Source organism: Callorhinchus milii, unplaced genomic scaffold (assembly GCF_018977255.1).
Source record: "Callorhinchus milii isolate IMCB2004 unplaced genomic scaffold, IMCB_Cmil_1.0 Scaffold2, whole genome shotgun sequence".
NCBI classification, from domain to species: Eukaryota; Metazoa; Chordata; class Chondrichthyes; order Chimaeriformes; family Callorhinchidae; genus Callorhinchus; species Callorhinchus milii.
This window is the reverse complement of record NW_024704743.1, coordinates 121,935,786-121,955,341: the sequence shown is the minus strand read 5'-3', so window position 1 is coordinate 121,955,341 and position 19,556 is coordinate 121,935,786. Positions and strand designations below refer to the sequence as shown.

The window sequence follows — 19,556 nt, the reverse complement described above, 5'->3', positions numbered from 1 at the left end:
GAAGGAAATAAGAGGAGCAAATCTGCAAGCAAATTTCAGAAAGATGTCAAAGCAAGATAGTTATAATGGGAAACTTCAATTATCTTAACATAGACTGGGGGGAAAAAAAAGTGTAAAGGACAAGGAGGCGGAAGAATTCCTGAAATGTGTACTGGAGAACTTTCTTGATCAGTATTTTTCCAGCACAATGAGAAAGGAAGCTGGATCTAGTTCTGGGGGAATGAAGTGGGGCAAGTGGAAGCCCCTTCTGCGCTGTAACATTCTACGATTCTAACATGGGTCAAAACATTGCAGAACATTGCTCTTACCGTTAGAGTGCATCATCGGAGGCGGAGGCATGGGTGGCTGCTGTGCAGGATCCCTGTAAGTAGCTTGCGGGAAGGGAGGTGGCCCATACGCAGGCTGAGGGAAAGGCTGGCCGTAAGCTGATCCCATAAACGGAGGCTGCACACAACCAGCTTGCTGAAAGGAAGGCTGGCCATATGGTGGAGGCTGTGGTGGAAACGCAGGATTGCCAAATGGCATCTGGTTATGCTGTGGGTAAGGGAGCTGCTTGGGGTCCCCTGTGACCAGGTAACTCTTCTCCTGCGACATGGTTACAATATATATCTGTGCTCTCGATCTGTGTGGGAGGGGAACAAAAAGTCAGTCATTTAATAATAATCCTTGCATTTGATGTAGCGCCTTGTCACAGCGGTGAGACGTCACAAAGCGCTTCACAGAATATATTGTAAAGTGGATTGACTGTATTTGCGGGTGAAAAGCGACAGCCAATTGCACACAGCAATGGCTCACAAACAGTTGAATGAATTTTTTTTGAAGGAATTATTACTCCTGGAAAGTGATCCGCCAATCAACTAACAACCGGGTTCCCACTTACTGCTCGGCAGACAGAGACATGTGGAGTAAGGAAAATTGCTTAAGGTTTCGCTCTGCCTTTGAATCGAACCCGGGTTCTCTTGCTTTCAAGGCGAGTGCTCTAACCACTACTCTACAAGACACAGTCGATGAGAATTGAGCCATAGACAAAATATTCAAAACATGACATACCAGCCCCTCCTTGCCAAGCTGCATTGTTTAGTTGAGGAGGAATCATTTCAAGATCCTTATCGTCTAATATAATAATCCTTGCATTTGATATCACGCTTTATCATGTCTTTGGGACGTCTCAAAGCGCTTCACAGAATATACTGTTAAGTGAATTGACTGTATATTTTGTGGATGAAATCTTAGTTTTTAAATCCTCTCTCCACCCCCCATTGCCTTACTCTACACGGTGTAATCTTCCCAAGAATTGTATCTCACTCGACTACAAGTAAGAAGGCATTGACGGCATCAACTGCAAAAATGCTCACTGCACAGAGTGGTGTCTTGTTTGACTCACAACTTTCCTTCAAACTCCACATCTGTGCTCTCATCTGCACAGCTTTCCCTCATCTCTGCAATATCCCACCTGAAAACCCTTTGTCACCTCCCCCTCCCCTGATATCGAACCACATCACAGTGCGGCTCTCTGAGACATTACCCAACATGAAGGGTGTTATATAAAAGCAAACTGTTTTGCCACAACTGCAAGGATTGCCACAGATGCACAGCATAAACCTTGTCTAACCCTCCTCCACACGATTATTTTGAGCTCCAATCTGGAAGTCATGCAAGTACAAATAACAAATCAGGATCTACTGGGGGCAATTTGAGATGCTGCATTTTAAAATGCACTATTTTTAACAAGTACATTTTTTCCCTGAAGCAAATTGCTGCAGACATGTATTTTTTTTAAAAAAAATGTATTCTCACCTCCACAAGGACTGGGATCTTACACCACATTGCTAACACTCAGTTCCATTTTTCTGTATTCATGAGATTCTTAGTCTCCATCACCCAATGCACATTTTCACAATATCCACCGCTCACTGCACATCTAATTCAGGGATTTGGAATAAAACCTGAGAAAATTTTTGCCAATTATATGCAAACCCAATCTCTACCCTGAGATGTTGCAAGAAAATATGCAATTTGCCCCTGATTATTCAATGTCACCCTGTATTGAACACTTAAATTGGGTTATGTATTGTCAGATAGGTTTTAGCATTCTGAATAATAAATAATAAACCTTGCATTTGATAGAGCACCTTATTATGTCGTCGAGACGTCTCAAAGTGCTTCACAGGATATACTGTCAAGTAGTTTGACCTTGCACTTTGTGGACGTATAGGAGACTATCCTGCACACATTATAAGACGGTTCCTCTGGAAGGCAGTGATGAAAAATGACTGAAGTGTTCAGTGATATTGTCAACATGATATAGTTGAAATGCTAAGTCCTTTCCTGAGAGGCAATTAAGGAGGGTCTCATACAGATCCTAAGATATGGGCAGAGGGATTGCTGTCAGGTTGATGCACGATAAAATCATCCTGCCAACACGACAGTATTGCAGAGGCTGATCGTCCCAGCCCACCTACCTATGGAACTCCAATTGAGTGATTTCAGACCTGGCCTTGAAAACACACATCTGAAGAGATTAGCTTTTCACAAGGCAGATGGACTGGACTCTCCTGGGAATTCAGAGCCAGGATACTTTGATAGATAAAGGAGATTGCCTTGTTGAACTGCCCCTGAAAACCGCTGTTATCACACCCCTTCTCAAAACCCCCCATCAATCCCTTTAATCTCTCACACTCCCGGCCCATTTCCAAACTACCTTTCCTTGCCAAAGTGTTAAGAATAATTAGTTAAAAGCAATAAATTGTAAGTAAGGATAACAGGGAACTAGACAAATAGGGTGAACCACGTGAGGCAGGGAAAAACTGCTGACACTGACACTGTCTGAAGGTTGAAGCTCTGAACAATGGACACAGGGTATCTGCATTTCATAAGAATGCTTGCATAAACACATAACATATATATATATATATATATCTAGGTTGGAACAAGACAGAGGGAGGACAGATTACGGAAGGAGGTATTAAAACACGGAAGTAATGTCTGCAAAGCATCCTCTGTTACGGGTCACGCAAAAAGTACATGATAAAATAACGTTGATCCAGAATGTATAGAGAATCGTGTGATGCTATTCGGACTGTAAGAAATCACGTTGTAGCTTATCTGGACAGCAGTGGTAGAGTCGGATTATGCTGAGCAGTCTTACTGCCATTGCTGTCCAGAAGCTGGGATCGGGTAATATGGCTATTTTGCTGTACGCTGTCTAATATATGTATAGTGTTTAAGGTTTATCTTGTATGTGTTTGATTCAACTAATAAACTTGCTTGATTTAAATCTGCACATTGAAGTCCTAATGAAATCCTTACAAAAGTCCTGGGACGCATTGTTCAAGGTCAATTTTGGTCACACTTCTCCCTCCACAAGCCTCTGCAGTCTGGTTTTCACCCTGCCCGCAGCACAGAGCCAGCGCTTGTCAAAGTCACAAATGACATCCTCTCGATCTGTGACCAGGGCTCCCTCTGCCTCCTCCTCGTCCTGGATCCCTCTGCTGGTTTTGACACAGTCGACCACACCACCCTCTTCCACCACCTCTCCTCCCTCATCCATCTTAGTGGCACTCACGTGGTTCAAATTCTACTCAACCAATCACCTCCATTTCATCTCGGCAAATGGTTTCTCCTCCTGCCCCCGCCCGGTCACTTGCGGGGTTCCCCAGGGCTCCATCCTTGGCCCTCTTCTTTTCCTTATCTATATGCTCCCTCTGGGCGATGTCATCCGCAGACACGGGATAAACTTCCACATGTATGTGGATGACACACAAACCTACTTTGCCTCCAGTACCAACTCCAGGTCTACCGATGTTCTATCAGCTTGTCTGGCAGACATCTGCGCCTGGATGAGTGCAAACTTCCTGCAGCTGAATGTGGACAAGAAGGAAGCCATACTCGTTGGCTCCCGTCAATGTCTTCACTCCTAAGGATCTGAACTCCTCAACCTCCCTGGGTTCTCCCTCACGCTCACTGAACCAGTGCGCAATCTAGGCGTCCGGTTTGACCCCCAGCTTTGCTTCGTCCCCTACATCCGGTCCCTGACCAGGACCACTTTCTTCCACCTCCGTCACATTGCCTGCCTCCGACTGTACCTTACCCCAAAGGCAGCCGAAACTCTCGTGCATGTGTTTGTCACCCCCCACCTGGATTACTCCAATGCACTCCTCGCCGGTCTCCCCAGGTCCACTATTCAAAAGATCCAGCTCATTCAGAACCCTGCATTTGTGCTTACCCGCACCAAACTCCGTACCCACACCTCAGCAGTTCTGGCCAGGCTTCACTGGTTCCCCATCACCAAAAGGATCGACTTGAAGATCCTCAGACTCATATTCAAATCCACTCACTCTCTAGAACCTCCCTCCCTGACCTCCTCATTGCCCAATCCACTACCTAGCGCCTCCGCTCGTCTGGTACCGGCCTTCTGCTCATCCCTCACACACTCCACCCCACCATTGTAGGTCGCGCTTTCTGCTACTACACCCTGAAACTCTGAAACCTTTCCCCCTCACTCCCTTTTTCAAATCCAGCCTGAAGATCTTCCTCATTGACCATTCTTACGGCCACTCTCCACCCCACCCTCCACCCCGACTCGGAGTTAGGCTCCACCACTGTTAAGCGCTCAGACACTTCACTGCCTGGAGGGTGCTAAACAATTCCAAGTTTTTGTTGTTATTGTTGCTGATCGATGTGGAACTCACTGCCAGAAACTGTGGTTCAAGTAGGAAGTTCTCAAGGAGGCAAGGGAGAGGGTGAGGCAAAGGGATTCTGGATGAAGTTCCAGAGGGGACAGATAAGCTGAACGTTCGATCGCTAATGATGGTCAGGCAAGTGCCCACCGAGAGGAAGCAGCAAGCAGGTTGGTAAGTTTTTAGTAGGTCGCAGGGGTAGGGAAGAACAAGACTGCGTAGGGCTTTAAAAGTGAGAACGACAATCCTCTGGGGGATGGGGAGCCAGTAGAGCCGGGCAAGGATGGGGCGATCGGCTCACAGAGTTTGGTACGGGAGTTGACATGAGCTTCAAAGTTCTAAATAATCTGCATCTTGTGGAGAGAACACTTGGAAAATCCGCTGAGCGTGGAGTTAGCATTATGATGCCTGGACATAACAAAAGCATGGGTTAGGGTCTCAGCAACGTGAGGGGAGAGGTAGTGGCAGAGGCAGACAAGTATCATGGCAGAGATGTAGGATTTAAAGGACAGTTGAGGGTCAAACAGAACATCACAGTTCCATACTGGCTCAGAAAGGTGGAGATTGCATCAGTGAACAGTGATGTTTGTCAGAGCCTGAGATGAGGAGCCACTGACGGGAACCATGCACGAGGGCCTCCGTCTTATCAACATTCAACTGAAGAAAGTTGACTCTTATCCAAGACTTACTCTCTGACAGACAACCCATCAGGACATCAGTGGTCCTGGAGTCGAGGGAGGAGGCAGAGAGATAGAGTTGGGCGCCATCTTCATAGATGAAGAAGTTGACCCCATGCCTGTGGATGATATCATTGAGCAGGAGCATGTAAATATTAAAGAGGAGAGGACCAAGGACAGAGTCCTGAGGAATGTTGCACGGGACAGCATGGGGAGGAGGAAACGTCATTCGCGGGTATAAAATGGAGACAATGGGAAAGATAGGATTGCAACTAGGCAAGGGCAGAACTGTGAAGGTGGAGCTGAGGGGAGGTAGTGGAGAAGAATAAAGTGGTCAACAATGTTGAAGGCGGTAGAGAGATTGAGAAGGACAAAGAGACAGAGAGAGCCCTGGTCACAGAATATCATTTGCGACTTTGATGAAGGTTGCCTCTGTACTGTGGGCAACACAGAAACCGATTAGAGGGGTTTATGAGGGAGTCGCGTGGAGTATAAAGTGTCTAAACTGTTCTCCATTTATCCCAGCTCTTGAGCCTTCAGCAAAAAGAGATGTCCATCTGTGAAGCCAGGACCAGGCACGTATGGTAAACATCGGAAGCAGCTGAGGGAGGGATCTGGCTTATACACCTTCATACAAGCAAAGCAACAAGCAAACAGTCTAGTTACTTGATATTGAAAAATGGGGACATTGTACTTTCTACTCACTGGGGCTAATGTCCCATCAGAAGCATTTGAGCAGCTGGGTTTTTGCAATCCAGTAAATTGTAAGTATCGGTGCTTGAACCAAGTAAGTAAGTGGTAGCACAGCTTTGGGAATTGTCCTGCATTTGTGCCATTACAAATTCATGTCAGAATTAGACATTGTACATGATCCAGAGGGTGAGTTGCAAGAAACTAAATACATGTTAAAAATAGCTAACATTTATACAATACCCTTCAAGCAGGATAGCGTCATGGAGTGCTGAATTACTACAGTTTAATTGGTTTACAATTAATTTTATTACAACATCTAAAGACGCATTACTGATGGGAAAAGCCACAATACCACGAGGATGATAACAATAATAATCCTGGCGCTCGTCTCCATTATAATGGAGACATTCTAAGAAACTAACTGAATACACTTCTATGACCCTTAGCAATTAGCTGATACTGGTTACTATTTTAACAAGAGACAACAGCAGAACTGAACTTAAATTTTAGCACAGATTGGGGGAGGGGGAGAAACAGAAATGCAAGCAGTATTGAGTAACGACACCACTGTAATCTCAAAGTTCCTGAAAGCCAATTGCTGATGAGTTCTCAATAACCTTCCAGTAATTGCATCACGCAATATTAATCGCCACAGGAGCAAAGATTACAATCAATTTTGAGCAACTTTAATAATAATACTTGGAGTCCTGTAGCTCAGTGGTTAGAGCACTCGCTTTGCAGGCGAGACACCTGGGTTCAATTCCAGGCAGAGGGCGAAACCTTGGGCAAGTTTCCTTACTCCACACACAGCCTAATAATAATCCCTCCAAAACCAAAGACAATAATAAATTGGTCATTTTCAATCTACGACTGTTTGTGGGACATTGCTGTGCGCAATTGGCTGTCGCGTTCGCCCACAAATGTACAGTCAATTCACTTTACAGTGTGTTCTGTGAAGCGCTTTGGGACGTCCGCCTGACGTGAAAAGCGCTATATCAAATGCAAGGATTATTTATTTATTTGAACACAGCAGTGTCCCACAAACAGTCGTGGATTGTCAACTAAGGTTGTTTACAGGGAAATATGACAGTCATTAAATAGCCATGGGGCGAATAATTAATTTATATGGATGATTGATGGTTAGGACGCAGCGTAAATGCCGTACCCTTTTCCAATAGCGTCACGTCAGCCAATGTCCACCTGATTTGGCAGATAGGACCTTGGTTTAACGTCTCTTTCAAAGGGAAAAAGGCGTTTCAACCCAGCAAACTGCCAAGGTTCCAAGCCTAAAATGCACAGGAAATATTGCCAAAATACAGTACATCAAACAGAAGGAACGTTAGTGACTGGAAACTATGATACAATAGATGCTTCGAACAATAACAAAGATCATTATTTTAATCCCCAAAATGATTTTTGACAAATCTTTTTGTCATTTTAATTCACCACAGACAAGGGCTCAGATGTGGGTGGCATCATTGCCACAGGTAGATTTGTTTTACATTCAATTGATAGATCGTTTTCATATCTGAAATGATACAGGAATAAGGGGCTCACTAAAAATCACTTCACTGTACATGCATTGATTCATTCATTAGGGTGAATTTTATAATAATCCCTAATAATAATAATCCTTGCATTTAGTATAGCGCATTATCACATCGTTGAGATGTCTCAAAGCGTTTCACAGAATATCCTGTAAAACGCTTTGATGCAGATATTTTGTGGGTGAAATGCAGCAGCCAATTGTGCACAACAGTGTCCCACCAACAGTTATGCATTGAATGACCAAATTATTTATTTAAGACAGTTTTAGACACGCCCTCCAAGATACCACCAATTCTCCACCCAAATTTCCCGATCTCATTTCTACTAAATCAAGTGGATGATGGGCATTTTTTCCCACAGAAGAGAAAAATATGCATAAAAATATCAACAAATGGTACAAAATCTCTAGATAATATACTAACATATCACTTTTTCATTACAGTATGCAAAGCACTAAATTAGAAGCACTTTGAAACTATTTTGTTGCTAGGTTTAAAAAGGTAATGATGAACTGATAACCAACAGAAATTAGTCTTCAAACAGAGAACACAAGGTATCTCGTCATACGTACCGTGCAGAAAGCTTATGTAAAAACCTGCAGCACCAAACAAAAACAACAAATCACACTTGTATAGCGCCCGTCACATCGGAAAGACGTCCCAGGGCGCTGGACAGATTGGGTTTTTGGACACGAGCTGGGCGTTGGGGTCAGGAGGGGTGGAGGAGGTGGGAGGGTGGCTGAGGGCATGGTCGAAGAAGAAAGTCTTTAGAAGGGACTTGAAAAAGACAAGAGAAGGGGCTGTGGTGGAGGGATTGCGGGATAGAGTTCCAGAGTGTGAGGCAGAGATGTTGAATGCCCAACCGCCAATGGTGGGGCGGAGAGCGCGGACAGGCTGATATGGGGTTAGGAGGTCAGAAAGGTAGGGGAGCATACCATTCTGACCAAGTAGTCAAGTGACATTTATATTCCACCACCTCTAATCTCCTCTCTCGTACCTCTAATGTCTGCAAAGCATGTGGAATCAGCTCACTTATTAATGATGCAACCATAAACTTTTGAACCTAGGTTACTCCCCAGTGTTTGAAAGACGATGTCAAATCGACACCGTCAGCCTGGCTCAGTGGTAGCACTATTGCCTCTGAGTCAGAAGATTGTACGTTTAAGATCCACGGCGGAACTTAGAATCACATCGTCAATCTGACAGACACTCAACGCAGTGCTGGGGGGGGTGTTGTACTGTCGGAGATGCTGTCCTTCGGATGAGATTCAAACCAAAGTCCCATCTGCCTATAAGTGGATGTTAAAGATCCCATGCCGCAATTCAAAGAGAAGCGTGGTTTTCCCAGTGTCCTAACCAACAATGCCCCAAATAAAATTGGTCATTCACTCCATGGCTGTTTGTGGGATATTGCTGTGCGCAATTGGCCGCCACATTTCGCCCACAAAATACAGTCAATATCCACTTTACAGTATATCCTGTGAAGAGCTTTGAGGCATCTCAATGACATAATAAGCTACATCAATGCAAGGATTATTTATGTAGCATCTTTCACGTTGATTGTCAAATGCAAAATAAAGAAAATAATTAAGTATCAAACATCATTAACCCTTCTGCTTGGCGATACAGACAGCAATTGTTAGAAGAGAGAAAATATTCTAATCTGCATTGCAAAAAAAAGGGATTTAAAGGACTTAATCTACACTAACTAATCAGACATACAGTTAGAGAAGCTAAATTTCTAGGCAACGTGATTAACTTCTTGGAATGCTGCAAAAATCTTCCATTAATAAAATTATTTTTGGAATCATTGGACATTTTCCCTGCGGTACAAAGCAGACACTTGAGCTGAGTCAGACTGGGTCACGTAACAGTCAATGCTGCATTCACTCTTTTCTCTGCCAATTTCCGCATACATTTTGACTCAGGTAAGCAGAATTCAGCGCTGCATCTTTCTCCCAAGTTTCGCACCACAGCACTTCCCCAATCACAAAAACACAAACATACAGGGTTAGTTTAGTGGTTCCTGTGTTCAACAGTTATCAGATATTAAAATATCATTAACCCTTCTGCTTGGCCATGCACAGTGATTGTGAAAGGAGAGAAAATATTCTAATCTGCATTACAGAAAAAGGGAGTTAAAGGAATTAATCTAGGAATTAAAGGAATTAAATTACACTAACTAATCAGACCTGTTTTCTGTCAGATTTATGCAGTGCTTGAGCATCACATCCACATTTGATATGACAATAGCGATTAATCAACCACATGCATATTTCCGGGTCCCGTTGACAGTGGGGAAAACAAAGATATACATAATAATCTTATTTGATACAGTGTTTATCACATTGAAACCTCTCAAAGTGCTTCAAAGTTCTGTGTAATGACTGCGCACGTGTAGGTGAATCCAGCAATCAATTTGCACACATCAACATCCCATGCAAAACACGTGAAACGAATGACTTTTTTTAAAAAACTTGGGGGATTGTGACTAGAAACTCTCTTCCTCCTCCTGCCTCCGCCCAATTCAGGAAAACAAAGCTATTTAGACCATAGTGACCTCTGGATAAGATGGGGCAGCAAAGCAAAACCTGGAATTTCATAATGAGGGGAAATATTGGCCACTGCCAGTAAAATATATGATCAAAACCAGTTTTATTTAAATTATTTATTTATGGAGTTCTCAGTAATGTGTGCTGGAACACATTAGATACTTTCAACTAAAATATTGTATTGCCACCCACGCATGGAATTTTCTCTGGAATGGAGTGTGTACTCTCCAGTGAACAAACACACACGGTTTACCTAATCCTGGAAAATATTAGGCACAGGTTGGCAAGAGCTGAGGCTTGGGAACCCCAGAGAATGTGTGGTGTACTTGCCATTGAGAGCACCTCCCACTGTTTATCTAGCGGGGCCTATCCTCTAAGGCTTGGCTTGCAGGGTTAACAGGACCTGAGTGGAAAGAATTGCTGTTCCCAGTAGGATGACAGCACGGATAATAGAAAAGGGTTAAACCAGAGAAGCCTCAATGTAGGTCACAACAGTCCTTTATGGGTTGGTCTGCTACAGCAACCAGCAAACCATAGGGGAAAAATGGTACGACAAAATCTTGCACTCACACCTCCGAGCATCTTTCACATACAATAACTCTTCCACACTACTTAAGTATATAAGAACATAAGAATTTGCTAAGCAAAAGAAGACCAAGGTCCATCTAGTTCGCCTTCCACCAGCTTGGCAGTCGCTTGACATGTCATGTCCCAAACTATATACTGTATCCTGAGATATTATTTTCTAGCAGAAATCTATCAAAATTGTTCTTGAAACAAATGACATGTTCTGCTTTCACTGTCTCCCTAGGAAGCCTGTTCCATAAGTAAGAACAACAGGGAATAAATAGTGTACCAACTGATAAAACTCCAGGGTCAAGATCTGCGGTTCATCATCATGGTCAAACAAACTGATTTTACGCTGAAATCTCCACAAAATTCAGACTACTGAAAAACTGAATATTTTTGAGAAAATGTATTCACTCATTTTAAAAGAGCAATGAAGAATGTGGAGTGGGCGGCATAAGGACCCACAGCAGAAACCAGAGTGCAAAGCACTGCCCTTGTTCATCAATTACTTGCTTTCCTCACGTAACTAATCACTACTATTGGAGTCCTGAAGCGTATTGGTTAGAGCAATCGCCTCACAAGCGAGAGGACCTGGGTTCGATTCCCAGGCAGGGCGTTATGCAAGTTTATTTACTCCACACACCTCCATTTATCTAGCAGTAAGTAGGAACCCAGTTGTCAGTTGATTTGCAGGGATAATAATCCCTTCAGAAAAAATAAATTAAAATAATAATTTGGTCACTCAATCCACGACTGTTTGTGGGATGCTTTTGTGAGCAATTGGCTGCTGTATTTCACCCACAAAATATACAGTCGACTCACTTTACAGTATATTCTGCGAAGCTTTGCAGTATATTCTTATGTCGTTGAGACGTCTCAACAACATTAAGCGCTATATCAAATGCAAGGATTATTATTGTTATTTTCCAAGCTAATTTTGGCTACATATCAAGACAGAATTGTCCTGCAAGATGAAAAGTTAGACTCAATTAAACAGGCCCCAACTTTATAACTAACATACGACAGATTATCAAACAGGTTCCATCAACACCAGTTTGATAATTAGTGAAAGCAACACCATTTTCTACTCTCACTCCATTACCACTAAAATCGTGACAAAGGAAGTGACCATGTCTAGATGAGCTACAAGCAATAAAGATTCACACACTTACAGTTCTAGCAGGTTTTGCAAGATCTAGTTAATGTAGGTGTCTGGAAGAAATTTGTGGCTACGAGCCAATCACAAGATAACCCTAAATTTAAACATCATTGACAGATTATCTGCCTTGTTTTGCATTGTATAAATTGACCAAACAAGTCTGCAGTTTCCCAATTACTTGAATGGATTACCTGGCACAGATGAGATGCAGAGTCTCTAAAAGATTAAAAACAAAGTCATGCAATATACTTTTTAATAATAATAATAATAATCCTTGCATTTGATATAGCGCTTTTCACGTCGGGAGGACATCCCAAAGCGCTTCACAGAACACACTGTAAAGTGAATTGACTGTATATTTGTGGGCGAACGCGGCAGCCCATTGCGCACAGCAATGTCCCACAAACAGTCGTAGATTGAAAATGACCAATTTATTATTGTTTAAATTCTAGACATGGGGAAATTTCCATGTGTACGTGACATGCATGTGTGGAACCAGTCCGGTTTCAATACCTAAATCACGCTGATAGGTTTCCACATTCATCAGACACACGACTGACTAAAAATGTACCAGTTTGTCTGTCCATGTCTTTTTGTCTTTGGGATCAAGCTCAAAAACAAACGGTCAATCCACCCGGGCAGCAGTCAAGTGATTCACTGTTCAAATGCATTCCAGCCAGTTTTTACTGGTGGGTACCGGTCACTACCACAAAACTGTTTAAATTATAAGAGTTTTATTCAAAGGACGCTGGAAACCGTAGAAGTGTCATGCATCAGTATCCTTCCAAGGTTGAGTAATTTACGTAGAGGGAGCTTTATCACACATTTAACCCGCTGCAAATCGTCCTCTACTCCGCAGCAAAAATAAAAACCATTCTAACTGCACTTTGTAATTTTTTTGTCAACATCAGCTATCCTTGAGGGCTACAAGTAATTACACAAAGTAGCCATCGCTCACAGTGCCCAAACAAAACAAATGAAAAAACAAAATCCAAGAAGGGTTTATCTGCAAATTTTTTGGGGGGGTTTAAAAAAAAATCTACCAACCAGAGTTAAATAAGGTGAATCAAGAGACAGCTTGCAATTCATCAACTTTACAATAACAACTTTATATTTATATTTTGCCCTAAACAGGGCAGCGTCAGAACTAAACAGCTCGAATCCGAGCTGGGGGGAGGGAGGAGGTGACTGTAAGCACTGTCCAAAAGGAAGGTTTTACAACTGACCTAAGACCACAAATAGCAGATCTTTCAAGACCGAACTTTTTCTTCAAAAGAACCTAGAAGGTGAAATTGTGGTGCATAAATTAATATTGTTCAGATCTACATTCAGAGCCCAGGAAGGCAGCCTTGGGACGTGAGTTTCCATACTCACCACAAAAAAACAGGAGATTGTGTGAAAGAATCCCAAGGGCCTTTATTGGTCATCCGGGTGTCTGACAAATGCGGAAACCCATCACCGTGCTTTAGAGTATCCAAACCAAGCTGATAACACCACTCATCCCAACTACACATGGAAATCCCAGAGATAGATGGTTGGAATGAAATGCGCTCTCTCTCCCTGGAGGAACACATCCCGTTTACCCAGAAATTATTAGGTGCAGGTTGGCAAGAGCCAAGGCGTGGGGACCCCGGAGTGCGTGTTGGGATATTGCACGAGCCTAACCAGCTAAAGCCGCATAGTTTGCCATTGATATCACTCTCTGGCAAACTTTCCCGCCGCTGTACAGCTAGCACCACCCTACCTGTTAGGGTTTGGTTTGCAATGTTAACAGCTCAGTGAGATGATTCCCTGCCCCCAGTGACTGGCCTACCTTTCCAAATCCTGCCAATGAGCCAGACTGGCTGTCCTGTCATCAGCAGTGCCCTGGAATACTTCAGATCCTCCTGGCTCAGGAACCGGACTAAATCCTGAGGTAAATGAACTGTGATACACTGAACACGCTCGAGTGGAATGAGGTTTTAACCCCAGGTCTCAGTATTTGAAGGTTCTGGGATAGAAGGAATGTTACAGGTTGAGAAGTACACCAGTAACCACTCCATCCATTTTACATTTCAATGCTCTGAGGATTTCTTACATTCAGCTATTAAAAGTACCCACTAAATGTCAAGTTCCTTATTCTGGCAAGCAAATTTCAAAATACAGGGTGTCGATCGGAATCCATCCAGGTTTCAGCGTCACAGTTACGGGCAACTCAGAATCTGACAGATGTAGACATTGCAGGAAAGGTCCGGTGATGTGATAAACATGGTTAACCATGACATCAATGCAGAGTAATGGACAACTAATTTCTTCCATCATTCTGTATTACACAGAATGGTGTAACCGAATGCTAACAGTTTCATCCCCAGTCACTGAGCAAAAACAATGGAGTTGGGAGATGTTCAAGTTACAAACATATGCATGAGCAGCCCAATATCTGGAAAAGGTTTGGGGTTTTGAGGTCTTAATTATATATATATATATAAAATGCATATATATAAAATATATATATATATCACTAGTGCCTCACCTATCTCCTATACTGTATTGATTTAACACTTTTGGATACATATGTCTATTTTATCTAATTTATTGAAGTACATTGCTACACTGTCCACAAATGTACTCACTTTTTCCTGACTGATATGGATATGCTTCTGTGTGAGATTCAATGGTTGGTTTGCCAGTTTCATTATCGTTCAATAGAATTGTTTTGAAGATATGCCACTCACTCAGTGAGAGAGACACACATCATCGGCTCGATCAAATGCAAGTGTTTATTTAATATCATAGACAAGGAGAATTGAAAAGAATCGGCAAAAACCCAGAAGATAGAATGTAGAGCGATCACAAAAATATTGAGCAGTTCTTCAGGTCACTTTTGATGCAGTAAAATTACCCTGCAATTGGAGTACATGCACTAAAAGGTGGACCAATTTCACCCAAGGTGATATGGGTGGCGTATTTTATCGCATCCTGCCACTCCGATTCCATATGCAGAGAGTGAACAGCTTACAGCACCGCTCAGATTGTGTTTCAAACAATACATATTGCAATCAGGCAGGGATGAATAAACTCTTTGAGCTCTAGTATGAATGTCATGCATTGCATTGGTAGTAACAGGCTGAACTGCTTTTCTGGTGTCACATGTGCAAAATATGTTGGCAACAAATCCTTGGTACCGGCAGTCTGTTGACGTGTTAAAGCTGATCAATCAACAGCTCTGAAGTGGGCTGGTAATCAACATCAATTGGTGCACCCGAAATCTCTCTGCCAAAGCAAACGCATCGAGCAGCGATGGAAAGCTTAACATACAGCGATATTAATGGCAAGCTTTGCGGCTTTAGCTGGTTAGACTCCAGCAGTTACCCCAACACACACTTTGGGGTCCCCAAGCCTTGGTTCTTGCCAACCTGCGCCTAATACTTTCCGGAATTAGGTAAACAGGATGTGTCCCTCCAGGGAGAGAGAGCGCTGTCCATTCCAACAATCTATCTCTGGGATTTCCGTGTGTAGGTGGGAGGCAGGGAATTCTCAGTTGGGTTTGGATACTCTTAAGCACAGTGATGGGTTTCCGCATGTGACACCCGGCTGACTCCCAAAAAACAAGCAAACGACTTAGATTGGCCATAGTAAAGACCTCAGAGTAAAACCTTCATTGTAGGAAGTGACAACGGAGGAGGTCAGATGTTCCTTTTGTCACAGCTTTGAGCCATTAAACAGTCCGCCGCTGTGAAGAACTTGTAACAGATTTTTAAAATCACCTGAGTCCTGTGCTGTATTCGATTGCTTTTGCCCCACTTGAAAATCAAGTTGCTTCAATTTATATGCAAAGCTCACGTTGGGTATCACATGGTTATGACACAGTGCCAAAGGAATGCCTGATTTAAAGGGTAGATGACTTTCAAAAAAAAATCTAACAAGGAACTAATGCTGCAGCGTGTAGAGGATGTTGAGAATTAAAAAATATTGTGATGGGTGCTCAACACATACATATATTGATTTTCGAAATTTTACAAACTCTCTACAGACCCTTTTAGGCAGATTTGTCTGCATTCAAACAACAACAACAACTTGTACTTATATAACACCTCTCACGCAGGATAGTGTCTCAGAGCCCTTATTCAGGCGAGCCCTCGAGGCAAAGGAGGTTCGAAGACACAAGTAGTTATGACTAGTTTGTGAATTTTCATCTTAAGTCTAGTTAACTTAGCAGCATAAGATATTAAACAAGAAACATCATTTCATAACTTCCAATGCAGTGAAATATGCTCCTATGTAACTCTTCCCACTACAACAACAACATTACATTTGTATAGCGCATTTCATGTCGGGATGACGTCCCAAGGCGCTGGACAGAGTACAGCACTTCAGAATGACCGACTGGTATAGAAATAGATTATTGACAGTCAGTGATAGGTGGGCTCAAGCCGGGTGTCTGACACGTGCGGAAACCCATCACCATGCTTACATCTGCCAAACGCTCAAACCCCAACAAAACTCTACTGTACTGGAGAAAACAATGCAACTTTTTCATTGGAGCTTCTGATACTACAAGCCTAAACATCAAGAGTCAATGATTCTTCCAATGATCATTCAATCATTTAATGGTAGGTCAAGAGGCACAGGTTTGAGATTATGAAGCACAAATTTAAGTCAGCGGCAAGCAGTATCCCTTTACACAGAGGATGATTAACAACTGGAATGGATTACAAAGAATGGTGGTTGAGACCTGACTGGGAGGCATTTAATTAAAACAATGCTGCAATGGATGGCACCAATAGAATATTTTTCCAGCCAAAGCTACCTTGTGTCCCTGTCATCATCAATGTGATGCAGCCAAATTGAGAAAGACCAAAGCATAATTTTTTTTAAAACCTACAATAAAAACAATAAGAATCATTCAGACGGTTTTCTCCTTTTAGGGGTCAACTTAGCTCAGTTAGTAGACTCTGTGTTCAAATCCCACATTGGGAATACAAGTGTAGGAGGAGGCAGTTCAGCATTCAAGCCTATTTCACTGGTTTAATGGATCTGTGCAGTTTTAACTCTATTTTGCCAATTTTTCCTCTGTACCCTCAAATACCCCAATTCCCCCAAAGCAAGGATTTTAAAAATCCCAATTGATTCTACTTCCACGGTAACGGTTCTCTGCCCACAACCCTCCGCTTGAAGGAATGTTGTTTGATCTCACTTATAAGCGTCTGAGCTCTAATTTTAAGACAAAGTCCTTCCCCTTGTTATGCATCCCTTTACCAAGGGCAGAGGTTTCCCACCATCTAAATTTAAATATTGTAGAGAATTGATATGGTAAATACCTCAATAAAATCACCCCTTTAACTCTTAAGGAATATAATCCAAGTCTCGCCATATCTATGTTTTGCCTATAATGGTTAGCAATAGTAATTACTGTAAGCCATTATAACATGCGCAGAAATGATTTTTTCAGTTTGCTGTGGCCCCTCTAAAAACCAAGCTGTCTTGCTATAATCCTTTCCTCTTAAAAACACCACATTATTTTGCACAGACATTAGAACGAGAGACCGGGCATTTTACTTTCCATCAAATAAATATTACATGAATCTAATATCCTATTGCAACACATTCAGAAATTCGTTACGCTCGCGTGCAAAAATAAACGATTGCTTTTTTTTAAAAAGAAAGCAAATCCAGAAGCATCTGTCTTTTTCAATTTAAACAGTAAAGTCACGACAAGAGCAGAACAAGATAAACGCAGCGAAACAGCTTTTGGGGAAACACACAAACCATTCATTCACAGTCAGGGCAGATGATGGCGTACAAGGAAATCAGATTCCGCTCACATGGAGGTGAAATGAAACCGCCAACATGGCTAAAAATTGCATCTCCCTGGCATTGCATCCACCAATGCAATCTACCTTCTCAACATTTTGCTCTTTTCCCTCATCTCACAGCTCCCCCCCACCGCCCCCCCCAAAAAAAAAACACATACAACAGCTCGTTAAATTATAAAGAAACATTTCAAGGAAGGAGAGATTTCCATTTTTTTTCTATTTTATTTCTATTTTTAGCAGCGCGTCACGGATAATCTCAGGTGATAAGATGCGGCTTGTCCACCGGACAAAAACAACAGGGAAGAAGGAAGGGCAGAGAGAGACAGAAAAAAAATCAATGGGACACACCGCCACCCCCCCCCCCCCAAACCCCCTCCCCCTCCCTTCTGGCTTTAAAACAGAATTAAATGTAAAAATACAGTGTTTTTAACCCCGTTTGTGAATTCTCTCTCACCCCCGACCGAGCACATCAACTTGTACCGAAATTTAGATGAAAAATGGGAATAAAAAGAATCACAGCCCCACCTCTCCCCCTCTTACCCCCCCCTCTTTCCCCCCCCCCCTCTCCCCATCCACCGCTCTCTCTCTCCCTATTTTACACCAAAAATCCGCCATAGGAGGAGAGAGAACCTCCACATGTTTTTTTTGGGGAGGAAAAAAAAAGGAATTGCGATCGACATCGTCAGTAATTAAAACGTTACGAAGGACTGTGTGTGTGTCCAGAGATCTCCGTCAACAGCAAATACACACACAAACCCCACCGTAAATACAGAGATAACCCCCGAAATATACCATCCGGTTGTTAATACACCAACATCACCACCAAATAAACCCCATCTGCAACATATATAAACCCTTCGGAGAGATATAACCGGTCACACAAACCTGACAGCAACACATCAGCACATTCAGCGCATCGTAACACAAAATAGAGATACGAAAGTGGCAATGAATAAATATATAAAATAATATATAAATAATATATAAGATATATGTAACTGTCCGGAGCTGATGGTGAGGATCCCCCCCCCCGCGGGCGGCCTAACTCCCGGGGACCGTCTCCTCGTCGAACAACAACAAAATGACATTAAAACGTTAAATAAAACCACAACGTGCGCAGTGTTTTTTTTTAATCTTTATTACAAACGGTCCCCACTGACCTGCTCGGCCCCGCGGCGGCTCGGGCGGCGCTGGGTCTCGGTGGCCTCGGGGGGTGAGTGAGGGACGGAGGGAGTGAGGGGGAGAGAGAGAGAGCGGTAACGGCTGAGAATAAAACAAACGTCACTCGGTGTCGCCGGACTGACGGTTTGATGTCTGCTGTGGCTGCGCGCGCACCTCCGCCCCGGCACCTGACTCTCCCCCCCCCCACGCACTCACTGTGGCTGCGCGCGCACCTCCGCCCCGTGCCCCTGACTCTCACCCCCCCCACGCACTCACTGTGGCTGCGCGCGCACCTCCGCCCCGGCACCTGACTCTCCCCCCCCCACGCACTCACTGTGGCTGCGCGCGCACCTCCTCCTCCCCTGCACCTGACCCCCCCGCACTCCCTGTGGCTGCGCGCGCACCTCCTCCTCCCCCTGTACCTGACCCCCCCCCCCTCTGGCCTCGCGCCCCTTTTGCACGTGATCCAACAACACAACAACAACAACAACGACTTGCCCTGATATCGCGCGCCTTCCACACAGCAACAGCGCCTCAGAGCGCGGGCGGGAGGGACGTCCAGGAGGTAACGACAACAACAACCCCCACAACAACAACAACAACAACAACCCCCCACAACAACAACAACAACAACAACAACCCCCCACAACAACAACAACAACAACAACAACAACCCCCCACAACAACAACAACAACAAACAACAACAACAACAAACAACAACA

General features: G+C 43.4%; 1 protein-coding gene across 2 annotated transcripts in view; it reads right to left on the bottom strand.

Annotated features, from left to right (window-relative positions):
- Positions 1-19,010, bottom strand: part of grinaa (glutamate receptor, ionotropic, N-methyl D-aspartate-associated protein 1a (glutamate binding)) — a 33,616-nt gene extending 14,606 nt beyond the window's left edge. Inside the window, exons 1-2 of one of the 2 annotated variants that reach the window (XM_042332163.1) lie at positions 18,833-19,010; positions 309-622 (exon numbers count right to left, since the gene is read on the bottom strand). In XM_042332163.1, coding sequence (XP_042188097.1) covers positions 309-594 — 286 coding nt within the window. In that variant the 5' untranslated portion in view covers positions 595-622; positions 18,833-19,010. Of the gene's footprint in view, positions 1-308; positions 623-8,168; positions 8,201-18,832 lie in introns of those variants that run through there. The other variant, XM_007895034.2, reaches the window with a different exon arrangement.
- Between the last annotated feature and the right edge of the window lie 546 nt (positions 19,011-19,556).